Raw genomic sequence first — 24,808 nt, forward strand, 5'->3', positions numbered from 1 at the left:
CTTGGACCGAAAATAGTTCCCCATTCCCCAGCCAGCCATGCAGGGAATTTCCATCTAAGCATGCACAAGATTTCCATCTTATATGATATATTGCATTAGCCACAATCCTTCTTCAGGAGTTTCCAAAAAGGGAGAGGAAGAAACTCTTTTTTTTTTTTTTAATAATTTTTTATTTATTTTCTACCTGTATAAACATACATAAAACATTACCATAATAATAATGATAACAGAAAGAAAAACAGAAAAACATCAAACAACTGCTGCATACATATTGAATAAATGTTGAGTACATATGTTGAATAACTATTACATATACCTTATCATACTACAACATCATCATTCTTAACATAAAAGTGCACCCCCCACCTCGGGATCATTCCTGAGTCCAAAATCTAATCGTTTCTTCTGCTGGCGGTTTCCCACTTCCCTTAATAAACACAAATATTAGGAACTGTTTCCAGATTCCTTCAAACTCGTTTATTTTAGTTACGCCTTTTCTCCACTTAATATTACATGTCAATTTATCATTCATGGCTATATCCCATACTTCTTTATACCATTCTTCTATAGAATATTCCGCTTGAACCTTCCAGTTCCTAGCTACCATCAATCGTGCTGCAACCAGCAAACTCGATATCAGCTCTATAGTTCCTTTTCCACACTTTATATCTTCAAATAGTGACAGCAATGCAACTTTTGGTGTTCGTTCTATCTTCATTCCCACTATTTCTTCAATTTCTGAAAACACCATCATCCATAATCTTTGTACATATTTGCATTGCCACCACATATGTAAATACGTTCCTTTTTCCCCACAACCTCTCCAACAATTTGCTGAATGCTGATCGTTTATCTTATTCAATCTAACCGGGGTTAGGTACCAAGAGGAAGAAACTCTTAAGGAAATAAACCACTGGGGAAATTTTTGGTGGTCTGGGCTGAAGTGTAATTAATATGGAGTGACATCCAGCCATATCTCTCCTTCTAAAGTTGCTTAAGTGTTTTCCTTCTTCCCTTTTTAACATGAGCCCAATCCTGTTATCTGATGCTGAGGAATCAATACAGAATTGTAACATGTCTCAGTCACATTCTCTTTCACAATGAATGCTCCATTTGCCACTTAGACAGATGACAACTGTGGCTATAAAAGCAACTGAGGACCTGGAAGAAGCCACACACCATCCTCCTGGGAGTTGCAGTGATGAAGGTTCTAGTCCTCACCCTTCTCTCCGTTCTTATTGCAGCAAATGAAGCCAAAGAGTTTGAAAGATGTAAACTAGCTAAGGATCTGAAAGAGCATGGGATGGATGGATACCATGGCATCAGCCTGGACAACTGTGAGTTTCCTCCTTTCTCTCCACCTTTGCAATTCCATGCTTTTAGGGCTGGGCTGAAATGGGTGCATGTGTGTCTTTTTCAGAGGTGATCCACATCCTCTTACAAAAGGACTAGACAATCTGGGCACCATGTGGCACAATGTGGTGTGCTTCACCAGGCTCCACACTAAGAGAGGTGATCAGCACCACAGCACAACCTGCCCCTCCCCCAACCCCACTTTTTGGCAAGAGAGGAGTTAGATTGTGATTTAAATAACTCTGAGGATTGGCTCACTCACAGCCAGTGGCTTTTGAAATGTGTATGATGTTATGGTGTGTTTTTTAAAGGAGAGTAAGTCACTGGTAAGTGGGCCTCAAAGAGTTACAGCCCCCAAGCTCATATAACTCCCCCCTCCATCCCATTTCAGGGCATTACCTTCCCACAAAATTCTGCAGCTCTTGGCAATATGGGATTTTGCACAATGAATGTTGAATTCCAGGAATATTAATTGTGAAACGAGGAGGGCGCTCCTCTAGATGTTTTGGACTATAAGTCCCATTATCCCCCAAATATTCATTCTGCCTGAGGCTGTGGGGAATTCTAGTCCAAAACATCTGGAGAGCATCAGGATGGGGAAAGCAAGCTAAGAAATGCACTTATTGGGATTGTCCCTAAAGAAAGAAATCAGACTTCCAAAACCCATTGGGCTTTCAGATACTCAGGCACTTTTGAGAATTCTTTCCTCTCTCATTTCACTGAGAAATTATGTATTGTCAAGTTTTAAACTTAGATCCTTTTGCTTGTCTGAAAATGTAACGTTTGTTTTAAAATCTTGTTTCATAATGCTGGGATTTCTTTTTTCCTAAAATGAACTTGAACACTACACCACACCCTGTCTAAACCTTTTCCTGCCCACTCTATTCCAGGGGTCTGTATGGCCAAACATGAAAGTGACTACAACACTGCAGCCGTGGGGCCACCTAACTCAGACGGCAGTCGTAACTATGGGATTTTTCAAATCAACAGCCACTATTGGTGCTCCAATGGACAGGGCCCATCTGCCAATGGTTGTGGAAAGCCCTGCAGTGGTAAGTAAATTGGTATAAAGGGGCTGACTAGCAAAGGCCTGTGAAATCCACCACCCACCGCGAAAAAAATTGGAGGTGATGTGTTCGAAGGCTACATTTCCTTTGCCTCCAGCTACCATCCTAAGTGCCTCAATTTGGTTTCCAATTCAGCACCTCCACTTTCCAATGTATCATTACATTGCAACTTCCCTCACCCCAATGCATCCCTCATTGCGCCCACGAACCACACAGCGCAGTAGGTTCTCCGATCTTGGGACCATAGGGCCAGGCCAAGTTTGGGGGAGCCCTTGGCTCTACCCACATCAGCAGCCTCAACCTTCTTTCTGCCTGATGTCCCTGATGCACCACCTATCACAGAGGCTCTTGCTGCTGGCAGTGCAAAGGGGAAGTTAGACCCAACTTCTCTCAAAATCAGTGAAGCCATATCTGCAGCTTACTGGAGAGGCAAACAAGGATCTTTGCACCTAACCTGTAGTTAACCGCCCAGTAAACCCCCTGTAAACCGCCCAGAGAGCTTCAGCTATGGGGCGGTATATAAATGTAATAAATAAATTAATTAAACAGCTATGGTCCATGGCTTCCTATTCTCTGTCTGCAAATCCAGTTCTGGGGCTGAGGTATTATTATTATTATTATTATTATTATTTATTTATATAGCACCATCAATGTACATGGTGCTGTACAGAGTAAAACAGTAAATAGCAAGACTCTGCCGCATAGGCTTACAATCTAATAAAATCATAGTAAAACAATAAGGAGGGGAAGAGAATGCCAACAGGTACAGGGAAGGGTAAGCAGGCACAGGGTAGGGAAAAACTAACAGTAGAAAGTAACAGTAGAAGTCTGCACAACATCAAGTTTTAAAAGCTTTAGGAAAAAGAAAAGTTTTTAGTTGAGCTTTAAAAGGTTTAAAAGGGTAGGAGAGCATTGCCTGTGCATGGCCTTCCTCCTCTCCCTTCTCTCAAAGACTTAACCAGTTGATCTGTGCAGCCGCTCCAGCAGTGGCTTAGTGTCCAAGGGGATTCCTTAGTGTCCAGAGCGATTCCTTTTCACTCCTTCTGTCAGGAGCACCAGTGCTCTCTAAGAGGTAGCAGTTCTTCACTGCAGTGGCATTGCTGTCAGAGGGCAGCCGGAGGACTGTTCCCACTGCGTCTGGAGGCCCCTTTGGATCCCTACTAAATGCCCCCCTCAATTCAGCACTTATTGCTTGAAACATTATGGTGTGCCTGGGCACACTTGGCACACCTGGCACACCCTTTATACACAGCTATGATAGCTAGTACATAGCTATGTACTAGCTATGAGGGACACCTGAGGGACACCCCCCCTCAGGTGTCTCTCTTCCCTCTGAGCTTAGCTGCAATCCTCCCAGCAGCTGGGGGCGGGCAAGGAGGATGGATTTTCCCAACAACAACATATACTTGTGACCTCTCCCTGTTGTCAAGCAAATGAATTTAGAGTGCCTTGGCACTGAATGTGCAGTTGAGACACATTACTATTACAAAACACTTTCTCGTGATGGAGATGAAAACTGCTACAATTGGTTTGTTGAAATGGGTCAACACAGCTTCCTGCCTTGTTTGACTCTTTCTATGTGCTCTTGGTCAATGTGCTGTTGATGTTATGGGGTGTTTGCCTCACAGGGCTGTAAGCAGTGGGACACCCAGTCTTGAAGTGCCAGGACCTTTTGATTGACAGGGAAGATGACATCATCCGCCACCCACTCAGGCTTTGCTGCTCCCCCCCCCCCCCCGAGCTTAGCTGCAGTCCTCATAGTAGCTGGTGGGGGTGGTAGGATGGATTTCTCTAGCAACAATATGCAGTTGTGAGCTCAGCATTTTCAGGTGCCTTGGCCTTGAATGGGCAGTTGAGACACATTTCCTTTACAAAAGATCTTCTGTGATGGATAAGACAACTGCTACAACTGGTTGTTTGTTGATATGGATCAGCACAGCTAACTGCCTTGTTGGACTTTCCTTAAGGGTGTGGGTCTGACGATTGTCATGACAAGCACCTGCACTTCAGCATTTACCACTACCCCAGTGGCTTGAAATAACCATTCAAGCAATCCATGATAACCTCCTTTGTTTTCTGATAAATCTTTCAGCAGCTTTCACAACTGACGACATCACAGATGATATTGAGTGTGTTAAGAAAGTGGTCCGTGACCCCCAAGGGATGGATGCCTGGTGAGTCCATCTCTTGTTAACATCTTTCCACTTGCAAGACCCAATAACAGCTGAACTTTTCATGGTTGTGGCCAATGAGGATAGAGAGATGAACATCCTCTAGGCTGTTGAATAGCTGGTAACTGAAGATGCTTCCTCAACGAGTACCAATGACTAATAGATGTTTTCTTGAAAGTGCAATGTTAGTCTTGGATGGCTGATGGCTACCAAGAGATGGTAATATCTGTCTATCTGGGAAGTTCAGGATATGGTTTGGCAGCTGGAATGCAGGAAAGAAAGGAGTGTCTCAGGGCATGTCTATACCTACGGGTGTAGAGGGCTGGAGTGGGGGCAATCCCAGACTTACCTACTTCCGGGATTGTCGCCCTGTGTCAACATGCGGCGCACGACATCCCGGGAGGAAGAGGATGTCATGCCCGCCATTTTGTTTTATCAGAAAAGAGTGCACAAGTGCTCGAGAGACAAAGGAAAGTTTTTTATAAAAGACCCTCCCGCTCCCCCACCCCACCCCCGATGTGGGTGCCCGTCACAGCCTCTTCCCCCATCCCCGTGAGTAGCATCGGTCAGCAGAGGGAAGGGGCAGGGCCGGGGGGAGTCCAGGGACATTGGGGGTGGGAAGCAGGGTCGGGCCTTTTTTTAACGTACTTTTTCACTTGAGTGCAAGTGCGCTCCAGCGCTGTCTTTTTTTTTACAAAAAAGTTGGCCGTGACATCCCTCTTCCCTTCTGGGATGTCACGCTTCTGTATAGACAGCCAGAGATGATCCCGGGAGCAGGTAAGTCCAGGATCATCCCCCCTCCCTTCCTGAAGGCCCTTACATGAAGAAAGAGCCACTGTAGGGTGATGGTGGTGGAGTGAGCAGGAGGCCATTTCATTCTGTGCTTCATCTGCTGTAGACAGGAAACACAATGAACAGGAAGGATGCCATGAGTAGCTACTAGTTGATGTCTATACTGGGAACATCTTGAAGGGACCTATCTCACCTGTAGCTCTCAAATTTATTTATTAATTTACTCAATTTATGAGTCCCCTATAGACAATGTTCTCAGGGAGACATACAAAGGGACAGTGTGACCTTTTTCTTCTTCTTTTATTTTAATTACTCTCATTCTGACTTTTAGGGTAGCTTGGAGGAACCACTGCAAGGGAAAAGACGTCTCACAATATACCCGTGGCTGCAACCTCTGAATTCCATAGTCCAAAATAAAATCCAGCATTTCTCTTTTGCTTCACTCTGATACCTTTCCCTGTACAATCAGCATTGAGCTTGTCTTTTCTATTCAGGTATTTGCATTTTGTGGCCCAATATGGTTGGCAGAATGGCCTTCTTTGCAGATAAATGAAATCAAGGGGGGATTAGAAATGTGTCTGGGTGGGAAAGTGGGATTGAGCTTGGCTGAGATTGTGAGCCTTTCTCTTTGAAGATGTTTAATAAATTGAATAAATTGAGCACCATCAAATCTCAGTTTCTGTGTTGATGGGTGAATGGGAGAAGAAACAAGCAAGAGGAGGAGGAGTATGCTACACTCATGCTTGACACCCTTGTCTAACTCCTCTGTGACTTTAAAGATGTCATGCCACACCTCAGTGCCTGTGCAGTGGCCTCCAGTATACCGCCCAATAGCTGGAGCTCTCTGGGCGGTTCACAAAAACATTAACATTCTTTCAGGTTCTGCTATTTGACCCACTCCCCAAATTATTTGGGGATCTTGAAATTTGCACTAATGGTGTCGTAGGGTTTTGGTTTTGGTTTTAATTGTGTGATCATGTGCATTTGTGCAAGATCACCAGTGTAGCCCCACAGACGCATATTCCCATCTTGTCAATATCTTTGTCAGTTTCATCAACTAGGTTTAGAGAACATGATAATGAACAGTGGGTTAATTGGTCAAGGGTTGGTTATTGTGTCATCTGTTGGGAGTTTTTCACACTACGGTTGGTCTTTTGGCTGAAATAACCAATGTGAATAACCAACGCTGTACACAGTTGATTATTTGAACAATTGTTGGTTATCGTGTCATGTGTCAGGCACCATGGACTATTTGGTCACACACAGTTGGTTATTTTCAGTGACTACAGAGTCTTCTGGTAAGAGTGACCAAAGCAGAGGCTGCTGGTCTAGTCCAGCCAGAATAACTTGCAATGGCTGATGGGCTACCAGCAGGAGGATTAAGGGGGCATAGAAGGCAGGGGATGTATCAATCAAAGACATCATTGATTAATAGTCAACTTGATGCTGTCCTTAATCCACACCATGGTTGATTATAATCATGTTGTGTGGGGAGTACCCCCTCAATAATCAACCATGGAATTGACTATTCACCCACCACTGGTTATTGTGTTGTCTTCCTCTTCACACACTTCTTCACTTAGCCCAGTAGAGCCCTATTCCATAATTCATAGAATCATAGAATAGTAGAATTGGAAGGGGCCTATAAGGCCATCGAGTCCAACCCTGTGCTCAATGCAGGAATCCACTCTAAAGCATCCCTGACAGATGGTTGTCCAGCTGCCTCTTGAATGCCTCTAGTGTGGGAGAGCCCACAACCTCCCTAGGTAACTGGTTCCATTGTCGTACTGTTCTAACAGTCAGGAAGTTTTTCCTGATGTCCAGCTGGAATCTGGCTTCCTGTAACTTGAGCGCATTATTCTGTGTCCTGCACTCTGGGAGGATCGAGAAGAGATTCTGGCCCTCCTCTGTGTGACAACCTTTTAAGTATCTGAAGAGTGCTATCATGTCTCCCCTCAATCTTCTCTTCTCCAGGCTACACATGCCCAGTTCTTTCAGTCTCTCTTCATAGGGCTTTGTTTCCCGACCCCTGAAGGATGGAATTGTGAAGGATGAAATTGACAAGTTCTTTGACAAGTAGGGTATAGGCTCTGCTGGGCTAAATGAAAATGTGAGATTATGAAACTGACAAGGATATTGTCTCTGTGGAGCTACATAGTGGTCAGGTGGACTTGCAATTGTGTGCACCTGCACAACAATTTATCAAATTCACACATCTCAAATCAGTATATGAACTGGAATGCAGTGAATGTTTGGTATTCACACATCAGAATTTTGTGATGCAAGTCCCTGAGTAATAATAAAAAAGCATATTAAGGAAAAAAAGGTGTACATTAGTTGTGGGTGGGTGGCATATAAAACAGCATTATATTAGGGATGCCATACATTTTACTGAATCAGAGAGCTCCATAACACCTACTTTCTTTTCCTGGTATGCATCCTTTTCATATGGTCACCTTACGCAAAGTAGCAGCTTGCAACAAGGGCAGACTGCTCCCTGTGGCCTTATTGGCTGCTTGCTGAGCCACCGAGAAGCTCTCACTGTGCTTTGATATATTGGGGGGAGGCAAGTGGGGGGGGCAGCTCAACAAGCAACTGACGAAGCTAGACATGGGTGAGTTCATCCATCTCCAGACAAGTCCTCCCACTTATTAGATTGTAAGCCTATGCAGCAGGGTCTTGCTATTTACTGTGTGGTCTGTGCAGCACCATGTACATCGATGGTGCTATATAAATAAATAATAATAATAATAACTTACACAGTGAATTATTACAGGGAGTCCAATTGTTCCTTTGAGACTTCCTCGCTCTCTTCTATCAGTCCTTTTCCTTCTCTTTTCTTTCCTCCACATTCTCTGGGGTTTAAAGCTGTTTCTTTCCTGCTCTTTCAGCTTCCCTGCTTTCGCAGTCCTGCCATTATCTGCCTCCACTCTGCCCGATTTCAGCCAGCTAGAGTGGGCAGGACACCGCCTCAGATAATTTCCTTTTCTTGAGCTTATCACACCAACCCTAAATACAACACTTCTCAAAGTATGTTTAACTGGCTATGAAACATTGACCAGTTTTCATTCCCACACACTCCATTTTTGCCACAGTTCCTGGGGTGGTTTTAAGCTTTAATGTTATATTTTATGCTGTACTTATAGTTTTAATTTTTGTGAACCACCCAGAGAGCTTCAGCGACTGGCCGCTATAGAAATGAAATGAAATAAATGAATAAATAAACAAACAAATTGAAAAGTGCACACCATGTTGAGTCAAACACAGAGCCCTTTGAGTCTGGGATGGACTCATACAACATTCCTTCTTACTTTTGCAAAGGGGATGGTAAGGGTCCACAGATAGATCTACCTGACTCCCCTCTGAAGATGCTGCTCCTCAGACTGAATTTATTAGCATCAACAATGGTGCATTTCCAAGAAATTACATTAGATTGTTCATGTCACCACATGCAACTTTTCCTGGGAATTCAGGCTTTGAAGAACCATTTTGAAACTGAAGGAAGTTGAAGAATCCAATCTGTTCATCCATTGAAAATGTCATCTGAGACCTTTCGCTAGGTACAATGTTAACATGCTGCAGAAGACAACCAATGAGACAACTCTTCCCCTAGACCCTTCCTCACCCCTTTTCTTTACTCATCCTTATTATTTGGTTCTTTCCCAGGTTTGGAATGACTTTTTCCCCATTCTAAACAATTGAAATACCTCTCCTAATACACACACACACACACACACACACACACAGAGTGCATTTTCATGCTTTAGCCTATGGGAGAAAAGTGTCCATTGGGGTGCACGCTTCAAAAAGTGTCTTTTTGGGAGGAGGGACGATGCTCCCATTTGGGAGCAAGAACAAGCAAGACTAACTTGGGGGTGGAAAACAACAAACCTCTACAAGCTAGAATACTGCTCATCCTCCTGTCCCAAATTTTTTGTAGAACACTTTTCAACCGGAATTCTTTTTAAGGTGTTCCAAATTTATGACAGTATAAAAGGTTTACACACTTGCAGTCATACTACATGTCGACTACGTGACTTGTCTGTACACAGAGATGGATGAAAGGCCATGATGTAAATGTGCTAAATAATAATAATAATTATAAACGACATCAAGTCTGATTCATTGTAAATTTTTCATCTCTTTCTACCTCTGCACATACCCTGCTGCTCTTGGTTTAACCTAGCAAGCAGGAGCATAAAATGACCATACCTGACAAATGTGGCCTAGCATTTATTTTATTTTTATTTTATTATTGCATTTATATCCCACCTTTTTTCCTCCAAGGAACCCAAGGTGGCATATATAATCCTCCTCTCCATTTTATCCTCACAACAACAACCCTGTGAGGTAGGCTGGGCTGAGGGTCTGTGACTGGCTCAAAGTCACCCAGTGGGTTTCCATGGCTGAGTAGAGACTAGAACCTGAATCTCCCAACTCCCAGTCTGACACTTTAGCCACTACACCACACTGGCATCCATGTACTTCTTCCACAGGAACCTGCCTAAATATTGAGATCTTCCACAGAAATCCTTCTGAATTTCTCCCTACTTTAACAGTACAGGCAGGTGGTGACCGAAGGGGATCTTTTCAGTTAGTAGTGCTCTGTCTTTCAAATACACCCCCAGGTGGGCTTACCTGACATCACACTAACATCTTTCTGGCAGCAAGCAACTTTATACTTGCTCTGGCCTTCTAGATGCTCTGTATAGATCATGTCTGCCTTTAATTTCATTTTATGTATTATTTATTTGTGGCAAATAAATATAGTAAAATCCCTCAGCAGTTCACACTGTTAAGATGTTTTTAGATGGTTTTATGTACAAGGTTGGTGAATTTGCCATCAAAGGCTTTATTAAAAAGCCATGTCGTCTTAACTTGGCATCAAACGAAACCAGCGCTGGCACCAATCAGGCCTCCAAGGAGAGGGGTACCACAACAGAAAAAGCCTTTCTCCCATTGTCCCATCATAGTGTATGTCTTGTGCTGGTGGGACATGGAGAAGGGCTCCTCCAACAGATCTCAAGTCTCGGGCAGGCATATATAGGGAGAGGCACTCCCTCAAGTATTGAGGTCCCAAGCCATTTAGGGCTTTAAATGTCAATGCCAAACACCTTGAATTCTGACCGGAAGCATTTAGGCAGCCAGTGCAATTCCTTTAAGACCAGTTATATGGTCTTTGTGGAATGTACCGGTCAGCAGTCTAGCTGCTCAGTGCAAATGCTTGCAACCATGTCATCCACTGCCTGAAGTCAGACCCAGTTCACATGTCACAACTACCAATGGTTGTTTAAACCATGGGTAGTCATGAATTAGTAGAAGCAAACAAGGCTGTTGCTCTCACCACCCACCCGCCCAATCGCTCCTGCTCAAACCCATGATTTTTTGAAGGTACATGATTTGTTGGGTTACAATTCTGGATTGTTTCTCCTCCAGCAACCCAGTATATCTGGTTCAGACTTCATGATCATCAACACAGAGACAGGGCATCCCTGGGTTGTTAAGCTCTGCCTGGGTGCACCAGGAGCAATCAGGTGCATGGGAGCCAGCACACCCAATTGCTCCTGCTTGTTCATGACCAGCCATAGTTGAAACGATTCATGAGGAAAATTCATTTGGAAAACTACACATGAAAATATTCATAGATTTTCATAGGGAGAAAATAATCAAACGATCACAATCTAATATAGACACATGAGGTGGGATTTGGAGAACTCTCATGAGCTTGGGATTTGCTTGTATGCACTTCCCATACACACACACACACACACAGAGAGAGAGAGAGAGAGAGAGAGAGAGAGTATAGGGTCCCCTGCCACCACAGGAACTGAACTAGCACTACAATTGCCAGTACCTTCAACAAAAAAACTGTCTGTCTGTGTGTAATTGCTACTGAGGAGGAAATCTCTTCTCCTCAGTGGGAATTGAGGTAATCTGTGTATGCTCAGAGGTGATCTTCATCAATATTCCTAAAATCATTGCAGGATGAATAGATCCAGGAGATGCAGAAATAAGAGAGGGGACTGAACTTCAGCTTTTCCAGCTCACATTCCACACTCTATAACCAGGATGAAGCACTGGGTTCAGGTTACTTCCACCCACCCCAACTTTCTAAATTACCTTTGCCTTTTTAATCTTTGGCTGCTTCTTTACCAGTATTGGACTAAGATAACATTCTAAGGAAGTTCTTCCTGTGCATTTTTCCATCCAGGGATTTGGAGTGGAAGGTCATCAGTGTGTGGATGCCATTGCCTCCTTTCCATCAAAGTCTGTCTCTCTCTCTCTCTCTCTCTCTCTCTGACCAAAATGAATGCTACCAGACCGAGAACCCCATTGAGTGTGGAAAAATGATTGGCATTCCCTCCCCTGAACACTGCAATTGAAGGAGAACATGGACACGGACAGCACTGTGGCAATTCCTAATTGGTTAGCCAAAGATGTCAATTATCAAAACTTCCCCATCCCATCATCCCATGTTCCTTATTGAGAGGTTTTCAATTAGACACACCGCACACACACTAAATGATTGAATAATTTCAGAGACATTAGAAACACCGATTGGGCATGTCTCCACTCTGAAATTAATCAATGGGTTTAGAAGTGGCCAATCTCCACTCTGGAAGATTGAATGTTCTGCAGATGTTCACAGTTACCAGATCTTTCTGGAGCGGAAGCTCACACCCCTACTGCTCAGGGCTTTTGTTGTGAAGATAAAATGGAGAGGACTCCACAGTTAACCCAGACTGAAGTCCGTCCCACTCTTAAAATGACAGTGGGGGAAAAAACTTCTTGCAGACTATTTAAGAACTGTGCTTTATTTAGATATTTATTTAAAACATTGCCGTACAGCTTTTTGCCAGGGTAGCTCTGCAAAGCTGGTTATATAAGATTTCAATAATCAACATTAATAGTACAATGTTCATTTGTACTAAATGTCTCACATTTTTATTATGTTGAGGACAGCATGATGGACCAGAAAAACAAATTCTGAGCGTATCTACTTGGAAGTAATTCTCAGCAGTTTCAGAAAGATTTACTCCCAGGTAAGTGCACTCTAACAAAAACCTCAGGAGGCTGCTCAGGCTGGATTAGGATGCTCTGTGAGCCACATTAGGCCCATGGCCCAAAGGTTATACATCCCTGCCTTAAAGACTTAACAAATATATTCTAGCATGAGTTTCTGTGAACATTGCATATGATAAAGTCCCCCAAGGCTTATAAAGCACGATGTAGCATTACTTAAAGAAGCTTTGGTGGATGGGAATGGTGATCACCAGTTGACATGTGTGGATAAGAGTTTTGCTGCAGTTCCTGTAAAACCAGGTTGTGGCAATGGAAACTGTTATCCTTTGGAAAAGCCATGGCTTTTGCTCCCATTCTGTCCTCTCAGCCACTCATTTTGGACAGGAGTGATGAGAGGATCAGAACTTTCAAAATTAGGAGTTCACCTAAACAGGAATGCAGAACCTAGTCTGGGGTGGTGGTGGAATCCAGCCCACCTACAGTCCCAATCCAGCCTCCTTGAGTTCTCCAGATGGCCATGATATCTTCTCCTGACCCTACCCCATTTCCTCTGGCCACTGGTTATTTGGTGATTTCCCAGAATGAGGCAAGTCTTTTTCCCCATTCTGAAAGGTTGAAATGCCTTCCCTAAAGCTTAGTTACTGGCAATAAGAACTTTAAATTAAAAGATATTGGTAATTATATTCCACCCCTTTTGGCATTGGCCCTGCCCACCACTGGAATGCATCCCCCTCACAAGAGCTTCTCCAAAATGGAGTTCAGTCCTTAGGCCGAAAAAGGTCCAGCACCTCTCTTCTAAAGCAAGAGAAACTTTAGGCAGGAATTTGTGACAGTTTATGGGTTAAGAAACATAGGAAGCTGCCTTATACTGAGTCAGACTCTTGGTCCATGTAGCCCAGTATTGTCATTACTGACTGGCAGCAATGGGTTCTCCAGGGTTTCAGGTGGGAGTTTTTCCAGCTGTAACTGGAGATGCCTTAGGATGACCCTGGAACCTACTCCATACAAAACAGGTGTTCTGCTACTGAGATACTGCTGGAGATAGCAACATCCACCAGTCTAATGATATTTATTTCATTTTCTTTACCCACAAACTGGCTTGTATGTACAACTGCAGCCCAATCCATATGTTCAATAAAGCATCTTGTTTAAATATGCAAGGAGGGGAAATTCATAGAATAGTAGAGTTGGAAGGGGCCTATAAGGCCAGGGGAGAGCAAGAGCCCCAACCCCTCTGTTGTCACTCTGAAGTGGAGAACCTCCTTTATCCATTAGGACTCTCCACTCAGTCCAGAAGACTGATTATTCAGTGTTCCATATTGTGGAGACAGCCCTCAAAGATAGAAGAGGACCTCTGCTTCATACAGTCACCTTCCACTCATTCAGCACGACAACTGCAACCACAGAGAAAGATGGGGCTGGAGTGCTTCCCCTCCTCACAATGTTGCTTTATTGAATGCCCAAACACAGCTTATATTTAGACTTTTTGAGGTCTATTCAAGCACAAATAGATCTATGAAAGTGACCTCCTTGTAATTGCAAGCTTTGATTCTGCCTTTTTGATGTCTTTTCTCCATCCAGAACAAAACCCACTCTCATTTGAATCTGCTGTAATTTCCACACTAGGATCAAAGATGAACTCTCTTTTCTTTTTCTTTTTTAATGAGTACAAACCATACTTCATCCCACCTGAACAGTCTGTGGGATGCAATAGATTTATCTAGGAATATCACATCATCCTCTTCTTATTTCCCCAAAAATGAAGAAACAAACTTTGTTGAAGCAAGATATAAAGAAAACTGTTCCCAAATTAATAGGGCTCTGGAGGAACATACAATGGCCACAAGACTTTCCTTGTGAAACCAAAAGCAAAGATATCTATTTCTCAAAATGCAGAACCTACACAGCCTAGAGATACCAGCAGCATCCATTTTGAGCTTGAAGCTTAGCAATTTCTTGCTGGCTCAGCCCTCCAGAATGCAGTCCATAGGCCACCATGCTTGCTCAGTGCGGTGCACAATCCTCTGCCCAGCCACCATAAAGAAGCCCAAGTACACAAAATTATAGGGATTATCAGTCCCCCCCCCCCCCATGGGGATACTATAGGATATGGTGAGTACTTCCCTCTCTATTTTGGCAATTGTTTTACCTATTAAAGGTCAGGACAGAGGAGAAACAAAGGATTAGAAGAAGGCTAAGTAAAGGATGGGTGACTGGGATTAGGCCAAATGACTATCAGAATTCACCACCTACATAGGGTTAGTGCTCCAGGGACAACTATAGTGGGGAGGCATCTACCTATAAGTACCTGAACATTACCAGCACATGTTCACAGAGTTCTCAGGCCTGGCATGGCTTTGTTATGAGGAGACTTTTTGGATGAGGGCTGCTCTAAACTCTTGGGTTGGCCTGGAATCATCATCAGCCAGAGTTTTAGCTCTATGTATGACCCTTGCAAGGCCTTATTTTGGTAAACATACTAACAGCAGGCTTATTTTGGCCCACCTATTCTATCTAGGGATGTATGAGAATTTTGTTTTTGCTGGCAAAATATGTAAACATGGCCTGTATAAAATATGAGCACAAGTACATGTCTGCCATAAATGTTTGCAAATTTCTGGACATGTGTTTGCTTTGTACAGCATTCCCAGTTTGATTTTGTGCAAATTTCTTAATTTGCACAAATTTCATATTTTGTACAAATTTGTCCTGCAAGCTAAATCAAGCTATGGAGGAAATTTGTGCAAATTTCACTTTTGATCATTGCTCAATTTGTGCAATTCCTGTTTTGTGCTGATCGAACAGAGATCACAAATGAAGCATCAAGTTCTATCCATGAGAGAAGTGAATGATTTCATCCCTGACCAATTGTGTGGCTTAAATACATCTCCTGAGACTGCACAGTTAGCATGGCCAATGATGTGGCATAAGTCACAGCTTAGCAAATGTAACATAAAGATGAAATACTGCCATCTGCAAATCCAGCTTGCTAGATTTCTTGTTCGAATACCAGGGTCTATATGGATAATCTGCCCCCAGTGGGGTTGCAGCATGAACCTGGAATGGGCTATTAGTTGGAGGACAGTCTCTGCTTCCATTGCGCATTATGTTGGTGATTTCCTGTTTGTTGGTCAAACTGATTCCTGACAATATAACCACCTTATTTAAGAATTTGGACTCATGGTAGAGTTCTTTCTAGGGGTGTGCACGGACCCCCCGCTCCGCTTCACTTAGAGATCCGCCATTTAGGGAGCGGCCCACTTCGCCCCGCCCCCGCTCCGCCCACTTCCGCTCCGCTCCGCTCGGAGCTCCGGAGCTCCGTTTTCCCCCCCCCATAGGGTTGCATTGAAAGCTAAAAAAGTATACAACTTTTTTTCTGTTCAAGTTAGAAACCTCACGTTTGGCACCATGACACCTCATGGACGTATACACACGCACGCCAAGTTTCAAGCAAATCCCATCATCCCCTGATTTTTGGGGAATTTTTGAAAATCGGGCACCCCATTCACACCCCTTGGGATAGCTCTGTCAATTTGCATGTTAGAAACCTCAAACTTGGCACCATGAAAGCTTATCCATGTGTCCACATGGATGCCCAGACTCAAGGCAATCCCATCATCCCCTGATTTTTGGCGTGGCTCTAACCTCTAACGCACCACCCATCACACCCCTTTCGATAGCTCTGTCAATTTGCACGTTAGAAACCTCAAACTCGGCACCATGATAGCTTATCCATGTGTCCACATGGACGCCAAGTTTCAAGCAAATCCCATCATCCCCTGATTTTTGGCAAATTTTTGAAAATCGGGCACCCCATTCACACCCCTTGGGATAGCTCCGTCAATTTGCATGTTAGAAACCTCAAACTCGGCACCAGGACAGCTTATCCATGTGTCCACATGGACGCCCAGACTCAAGGCAGTCCCATCATCCCCTGATTTTTGGCGCGGCTCTAACCTCTAACGCACCACCCATAACCCTAATTCACACCCCTTTCGATAGCTCCGTCAATTTGCACGTTAGAAACCTCAAACTCGGCACCATGATAGCTTATCCACGTGTCCACATGGACGCCAAGTTTCAAGCAAATCCCATCATCCCCTGATTTTTGGGGAATTTTTGAAAATCGGGCACCCCATTCAGACCCCTTGGGATAGCTCCGTCAATTTGCATGTTAGAAACTTCAAACTCTGCACCAGGACAGCTTATCTATGTGTCCACATGGATGCCCAGACTCAAGGCAATCCCATCATCCCCTGATTTTTGGCACCCCAAATCAAGTCCCATTCTACAACTACGTCAATTTGCACGTTAGAAACCTCAAACTCGGCACCAGGACAGCTTACCCATGTGTCCACATGGATGCCAAGTTTCAAGGCAATCCCATCATCCCCTGATGTTAGGGGAAGTTTTGAAAATCGGGCACTCCAGTATGTCAGGCAATGCAGACAGCTCAATGGGGCCAGTTCAAAGGAAATCCCAACATGCCATGGGATAACCCTAAATCTTCTTCCACACTTGAAAAATGGATTTTTGAACTTGATAAAGTCTAAGTGAGTGCAGGAAGGACTTCTCCCCTGAGTCAAAGCAAGACACATACACCATCCCTGCAAGGCGGGAAGGGGAGAAGGGAGGGAACGCAGGCAGGCAGGTAGGCAGGCAGGCAGCATGCATTGTAGTGCCGCAAGGATGGCTTGAGCACTAACGCATAGCAAACCAACCCGTAAGCGGGCGCAAGGAGCAAATGAGGCAAAGATGGCTGGTTGTTTCTTTCTAAGCCAGCAGTTACGCATTGAGGGGCACAGAGGAGGACGACTGGGAGCAAGCGTGCCGGAGGGTGCTGGGCACGAACCACAAAGCCCATTTCCCAGGCGGGCAGAGAGGCAGGCAGAGCAGGCGAGGAGTCAGTCCTGGCAGATGCCCCACCACAGCAGCACCCCGGGGGAGGCGGGCAGACAGACAGGCAGGCAGGCAGGCAGCGGGCATTTCTGGGGGCACAAGGAAGTGAGGCCAGGATGGCTGGTTTCTAAGATGGCTGGTTTTATCCTGGTTGTGCTTTTTATATTGTATTTTGTATTTGTATTTTTAACTTGTTGGTTGTTTTATGATGGTTTTAATTTTTGTGAACCGCCCAGAGAGCTTCGGCTATTGGGCGGTATAAAAATGTAATAAATAAATGTAATAAATAAATAAATAAATAAGACAGCACTGCAGTTAGTCACGCATTGCAAACGCAAACCATCCCAGCGAGTCGGTCACCGAGGAGGAGGACAGGCTAGCAGAGGGGCAGGCAGAGTGACATGTCATAGATCTAGTATTGGGGAGGAGTCAGTCCCGGTAGATGCCCCACCACAGTAGCACCCTGGGTGGGCATTGGAAAACGCCATCTTGTGGGTCCATACTTCCCCCACCCCATGTCCTGCAGGGTTGCCTGCCTAACCCTTGTGGGGATGGGAGATGGAGAGCTTAGAGTGGCAGCGCCAGCAGCAGCCTTCGGCTTTCCCCTGGAACCAGTCGCCTTGCCCGCCTCTTTCCCCAGCAAGACCGACTGGTGCTTCCTCTGAAGATGCATCTTCATGCTGCTGGTTCCATAATGCCCTGTAGATGAACCCCTGCTTAGGCTGAGTTTGCAGTGGCGACAGACAGAAAAGCGGGGATCCGCTCCCAACTCAAAGTGGTCCCACACGATGCTTGTCTCTTCCATGGTGACATCACCAATTGCCCGCCTGAGCTCTCTGGTGTTGCCACAGAAACAGGGGTGGCAGCGGAAGAGGGGTGGGATGAGACTGGGGAGAGAGCCTCGGCCTGCTGCTGCTCCTCCTCAGCCCCCACATCCTGGAGGACCACCGCCTCCTCCTCCTCCCCCTCCACTGTGCTGAGGACCTCGTCTAGGTCCATCAGCGGGCTCATGGGCTCAAAGGATAATGAAGGAGATACTCCTCCTCCTCCTCTAATGGCACTGCTGCCACCTGCCTCTTGCAACCTGCCTCTTGCCACCTGCCTGCTTACTGGTGCCAGCCTGAGCCTTGCTGCTTTCAGCACGCCTGCTCCCTCTTCTCATGATGACTAATAAAATATTAATACTACTAATAATATGTATAAGGTACTACTAAGAATATGTATAAGAAGAATATAATATGTTTAAATGTAGGGAAATGGGACAAGAAGTGTGTATGCTGTATAAGAAGAATAAAATATTAATACTACTAATAATATGTATGAGAATATACTAATATATATACTACTAAGAATATGTAAAAGAATATAATAATATGTTTAAGAATATTACTAATAAATGTAGGGAAATGGCACAAGAAGTGTGTGTATGCTCACACATACAAGTGTGTGTATGTTCTGGGAGACATTTCTTGTCTCCCAGAAGAAATGGGCTGTTTGACAGGCTGTTAGGGACCCATTCTGCAAAGAAACAAGGCACACAAAGGAAGTTATCCCCGCACACCTTGTTTCTCTGCAGAATTGGTATTTTGCTTGGAAACAAGACTTGCAGGGTCTGTGCCCTTCCTACATGCCTTGTTTCCCAGCAAAATCACCAGGATTTTGGCGGTGGTAGTGGTGGCAGTGAGGACTGGGGGCACACAACAGCCACAGTAGGCCACATGCACCCAGGGGCCACATGCTGCCCATCCCTACTGTGAAGTGCAAACTTATCCCTCATGCATTGGGGGAATCAATTATGATTCAATGTACTGATTTCTAAGAGACAAAGCAAGGAAGAAGAGTGCACTTAAATTGCCACTCTAGCTCCTACATGCCCCTCTGTGGGAGAGTTACGTCAGAAAGTCTGCATTGTGGAACTTTACCTTGGGAATATTTTCATAGCTTCAGGTTATGTCATAAGGACATACAGTGGGTGGATGTTGGGTTCATACAGAAAAGTGTGTGACTGTGCCTTCAAGCAAATTATATGATAATTACAGATGTGGGCTTTGTGAAAACCTGTAATGAATACAACTAAACGTTACTAATAGAGGTTGAAAAAATGTAGCTTAAGGAGTGTCAAAAGAGAGATGATTTTTGGTTTTCCCCTTTGAGTTTCCGGTTCACCTAGGTTGCCTTGTATGTTGGGACGTTCCCAGGGCCAGTAGCTGGGATTCCTGCCTTGGGGGATAAGGGAATGCCATTTTCCCAGACTCCCAGAGCCAAGGCAGGTGCAAGGGAGAGGAACTGTAGCAACTTGCAAATAGCAATTAAAGAAACTGCCTGAAACAAATGAAACTAAAAGCAGTTCTTAAAAGTTACATAAACCACCTCCCACAAAAGGTTCTCACTGGTTAATTTCAGCCTTCACATTAACTACAAGTTCATAGCCAGAAGCAACAAGGCTAAGGGAGTGCCGATTTGGGGCTCCATATCCCAAATATGGAGATGAAAAGAAATTTAAATTTTACAAAGAAGAGCTACTATTTTTCCTTGTCTGAAATGCCAATTTCCCTTGATATTGTCAATGGGCCTGGTTCTAGCCATCCGTAATCTAAAATACATACTCAGAACAAACTCTTCTACTAGATTTCTTTGTGTTGCACACAGGTGCCTTCTTTTTATACAAAACTGTTAACATGATAGTTAAAAAGCTGACTATCACCTTCTTCCCCTCCCTTTCTTACCCTGCTAATAGATGAGAGACATAAGCATGCTCCATAGAATCTTTTGACTAAGGCCTAATCTACATCAAGCAGGATATTGCACTATGAAAGTGGTATGAAAGCAGTATATAAAAGGCAGGAGCTGCACTACTGCTTTATTGAAGTGCACTGACAACTGTTGGGGCCCATTGGCACATACCATATACCACTTTCATACCCATTTCATAGCGCTATATCCTGCTTGGTGTGGCTCCTGCCTTTTATATACCGCTTTCATAGTGCAATATCCTGCTTGGTATAGATTAGGCATAAGACTATTCTTTACTCAAGAGCAATCAGAAGTAGCACGTGGAAAAAGAAGGAATAAAGCTGTAGATAGGGCAAGATGGTGTTTCCTTCTAACACTCCCTGAAGAGCATCCACTGTACCTCAGAGATGATTCACGTTGCCTGCTAAACACAATTTGATGTTTTTATTGCTTCCATGCACACCATGACATGTGAATGGAAGGCTCCCATGTATAAACTAGTAATGGACACATGCCAGGGAGTGCAAAGGGAGCAAACATGACTTCCCAGTGAGAGCTCCCTTTGCATTTAAATTCATACATTTTTCCAATACACACTGGAAGACACCAATGCACAAAATGATCCTGAAGGATACTTGTACTGCAGCCTGAGAACTAATTATCTAGTTGAATACAAGCACATTTTGATGTACTTATTTCAGAATAGAAGATTCAGGATTTAATTATTCTCTTGGCCTATCTTAAAAATGACTTCTGGGCCATCTAGGAGAGGTTAAGTAAGTTTTAACATATAGGCCCAGTTTGCACCCAGGATTTGTTTAGATCCCAGATTGTCATGAATGTGGCGTTATCACTTCTGCTGTGAGTTGGGGCAACTAAACAGCCCAGGGACACTCCATCCCTAGGTTGTTTAGTGCTGTTTCCAAACCTGACCCTCTGTTTGTCAGGGAAGACACAAACCCATGGTTTGTTGTAGGGTCGTTTCTCTGGTTTGTCTCTTCCTGTCAAGGCAGGGCTCTGAGTGTGGATACAACACTAAGCAACCCAGAGACAGCACATTCCTGGGTTGCTTAGCTGCTCTTGGTCAGAGTGGGAATGATTAGACACCATGCACCAACATGTTTGCTCATTCCGTACAACTCAGGTGTTTAAACAAACCCTGGTTGTTGTGACGTGCAAAACGGGCCACTCAGAACCTCTAAATTCCTACCAAAAAATCTATCCCCAGAGAATACCAGCAGTGATGATTAATATTGGAAACAAAGATAACTATAAACATTTTCTATTCATGAGAATGAAGGTTTAATTCACCCAGTGTCAAGGGGCATCCAGTATTAAAATAATTGCAGGGATAGGCAAATAAAGTGGGTTTAAGATAGGTTATTTTGCAAACTGTAAAGCACAAAAATGGATGTGCTTCAGTTTCCCTAGTTTTATAGATAACATGGCTTAAAATCAACTTTATGAAGATTAACTTTTTGAGATTTCAACTTCAATTTCATGTAGGGTCTTAGCACTGTATATAGTTCGACTATTTTTAACTATTTTCTATTCTAAATGTTTAAACATATTGTAACTTGCTTACAGCCTCTGCGATTGAGCAGGCTAAGCATCTAAATACAGAGATACATTTTTTATATCTTTAGGTGACAACATAAAAACATCTGTAAACAGGTTGCTAAGCCTATTAGCATCAAATTGTTCCTATTAGGGAAATATACATACGTCAGTCAGATTCTATCATCACAGAGAACATGCCTTTTAATAACGTATTCCCATGACTCTAGCCTAGGAGACTATGGGAGTGAGGCTGTTTCCCACTTCACAGATTTCTTCTGCCTTCCAGTAATCTATTCTGTAGGGCAAATAATTTGTGGGAATTACCCAGGGGGGAAAAACAATAATTCCTACATTTAAATGTCACCAAATGCACAGAACTAACTCCCACTAGCCAACGAGACATTAACTTCCTCCCTGCACCCTCCCTCCCTCGCCGCCTGTAACGGGAGTTGCAAAAGTAGATGAATGCTGCTTAGTTTCTGCCTGCAGGGCATGTAGGCCCTGACAAACTGTGATCAGCTCACTGATGATTTAGAGTGATTGCTACCTTTGCTGAAAAGATTAGATGACACACCTTTCTTAAACAAACTATATTCTTTAGTTTCATAAACATTTATTTCTTAAGCTGGAAGTATTAAGGCATAACTTTAACTATGCTTTCAGATGAATTATATAACTATACTGATATCTTCCAATCTATGTATGCTTTCTTGGTATGTTATGCAGTTTCCCAGTTCAAAATCCACGTATTCTCCTAATTATCCATAAGGCAATTTACTTTTGTTTGGAAGACTTGCACAGAAGCCTGTGTTATGTTGACCAGAAGGTCCCTAAAAGCGCTTCATGATGTTCTAAGTCAGGCATAGCATAATGCAGCTTATTCTCCACACCCATGGGCTGTTGTAGGGTTTCAGGTCGGGTGGAGCTTGTTATCCATGGCAACAAGCCACTCTGGCTGGGTTCATGACAAGCCGAGCTGCGAGGGTAAGTATGCTAATTCCCGCCAGTATGCAATTGGCATGGGCAGGCTGGTGAACAAGCCACCATGGCTTATGAACTACCCTGCGATTGTGCAAACTGTGACATACATTAGTCCCAGAAGCCACGGACATGTCTATTGCTCGTTGGCGGGTTTATCTTGACATGAAAAACCTCCACCTGCACATTTTCTGATGTTGTTCATAGATCTGCTCCTGAGAGAAAATAGTTTGTTGTCTGCATGAAGATGCAGCTGCCATTCCAGATCTTACACCATCTCCCTGCTTAGCCAATCCAGAGCTATGTTGGCTATCTTTGCCAGATGTACAGGGCCAAATAACAGGCCCAAGACAAAATCCCCATGGCCTCCCTTCTGAGCTTTCCTGACCTTGTGCCTGCCAACATTTTGATGTATGCTTCTGAAGAAACATTGGCTGTCCTTATGAGGATGTAGCAGACCCTTATCTGATTCTAGAAATGCCTGAGAGCCAGCTTTATGGCTCTCACCTCCCATAGTTTGATGCTTACCTAGGCCAACCACAGTCCCTGAGTCACAATGTGTGTCGTTCCCCCCCCCCCCGGCCGGCAATCAGTTCCCCACACCCCAGCAGGCAGGCATTTCTCATTTTTTGCCATTCTGGTTGGAGCTGCCATGCTGACTCTGCTAGAGTGCCATTCAGCCAGAGATTGCAGGTCCTCCCGCCCCCCTCATACCCACAAACACCTGAATGGCTATCAAGTTCCTGTGCTGCCTTTCTTCTGCCAAGAACTTCCAGAAGTGGCATGTGTCCAGGATCACAGCCAGATGCCACAGACAAGCCAGATGCATTTTTGGAGTTCCAGTGGCAAGTCTTTCTTGATCCTTCACACAAAACCCAAAACCCTTCCAGGTTTGGGGGGGAAAACCTTTTCAAGTTGAGAAAAGTAAGAGAGAAAAGTAAAAATCTGAGAAACCAAAAAAGAACTAAGGGCCAAAGATTTAAAGCCACTCATGCCATTAGCAATTGTGTGGATGGCTTTTTAAAAAGTACACTGCAGATATGAGGGATCCAGTCTGGATTGGGATGCTGTTGTGGAGAGTAGGTGACCTTTAAAAAACAAAAACAACGCTTCACTCCCTACTGAAGTCTGAACTGGCACTAGGGTGGGTGCTGCACCTGCTATTTACAATGGAAAAAGCTTTCATTTGCTCCATGGGAACCCCCCCCGCCCCCAACATGAAATTAAAAGGCATGGGAGCCCTATTCCAGACTGGAACTGGAGCAAGAAGCAAATAATTAAAGGTCCACTATGCCAGAGTCCAAATCTGGATCAGAGGCACTGCATCTGCAATAAGCAATTCACACACAATAGTGAATTGCATGAATGGTGCCTCATCTAATTTGGCCCTACATGTCTCCCTAAAGGAGTGTGTGAAGTATTCTTACTGCGTATACAAAATCCAGGATTAGCTTAGAAGGGTAGGATTCCCTTTCCTTTTGCAATTTCTTCCATTCCAGACTCTTGCTTCATACTCAGAGGAAGTGTTTTTCTTCCCCCCATCCCAATTTTCAAAGTGTTGAACTGACCTCATCTCAGAACTGAGAAATTAATCTGGATTTATGGAAACACACACAGATATGGAAGCTCCTTTCGTGCCTATCTACACATCCCATCTGAAATGGCTTTATGGCATTTCCACATTCTCTTAGTATGTTGTAATCCAGGAGAGTTTGTTTCCCAAAACCTTGCAAAATGGAATCAGTAACAGCTTGCTGTTAATTCAGACCAAATTCCCTTCCAATAATATGTTCCCCCCCACCCCACAGCAACCAGCAATGCTTTCCCAAAAAGTGTGACATGTCATTACAGAGCTGGATTTTTTTTAATAAGCTGATCAATCTGTCGAAAATATCATTCCATTTACCTAATAATACAAGGGAAATATTTTTCTATTTTCTCTGTATTTTATTCATTATTGATTCTACTGGTTTTAAACCAACAACTATGAGATCAAACCACTCCCCACAAACACTTTATTTGCTTTATTTGATAAACTGATCCCAGCCAACGAATAGTTGCCTCCACACATAAACATGCACATCTGCAAACTGTTATCAGAATCACTGCCATGGGGCAACAGCTGTTCTGAGAAAATTCAAATTTCCCCCCTTTTTAATGTAAAATATTACATATTTGGAATGTTGCTCAACATTTTTGAAATGAAACAGATTATACACTGAATAGACAGAT

The 24,808-nt window shown here is 43.8% G+C and overlaps 2 protein-coding genes across 2 annotated transcripts in view; one reads left to right on the forward strand and one right to left on the reverse strand.

The window, feature by feature from the left end:
- B3GNTL1 (UDP-GlcNAc:betaGal beta-1,3-N-acetylglucosaminyltransferase like 1) overlaps positions 1-24,808 on the reverse strand; it is a 240,150-nt gene that overhangs the window by 54,968 nt on the left and 160,374 nt on the right. The window lies entirely within an intron of this gene.
- Positions 1,103-6,043, forward strand: LOC134394730 (lysozyme C-1-like). Its single transcript, XM_063120414.1, has 4 exons — positions 1,103-1,337; positions 2,244-2,405; positions 4,516-4,594; positions 5,715-6,043. Exons 1-4 carry the CDS (start codon positions 1,202-1,204, stop codon positions 5,779-5,781), a joined length of 444 nt encoding a protein of 147 aa, XP_062976484.1. The 5' UTR covers positions 1,103-1,201; the 3' UTR covers positions 5,782-6,043.

This window comes from Elgaria multicarinata, chromosome 3 (assembly GCF_023053635.1).
Source record: "Elgaria multicarinata webbii isolate HBS135686 ecotype San Diego chromosome 3, rElgMul1.1.pri, whole genome shotgun sequence".
NCBI classification, from domain to species: domain Eukaryota; kingdom Metazoa; phylum Chordata; class Lepidosauria; order Squamata; family Anguidae; genus Elgaria; species Elgaria multicarinata.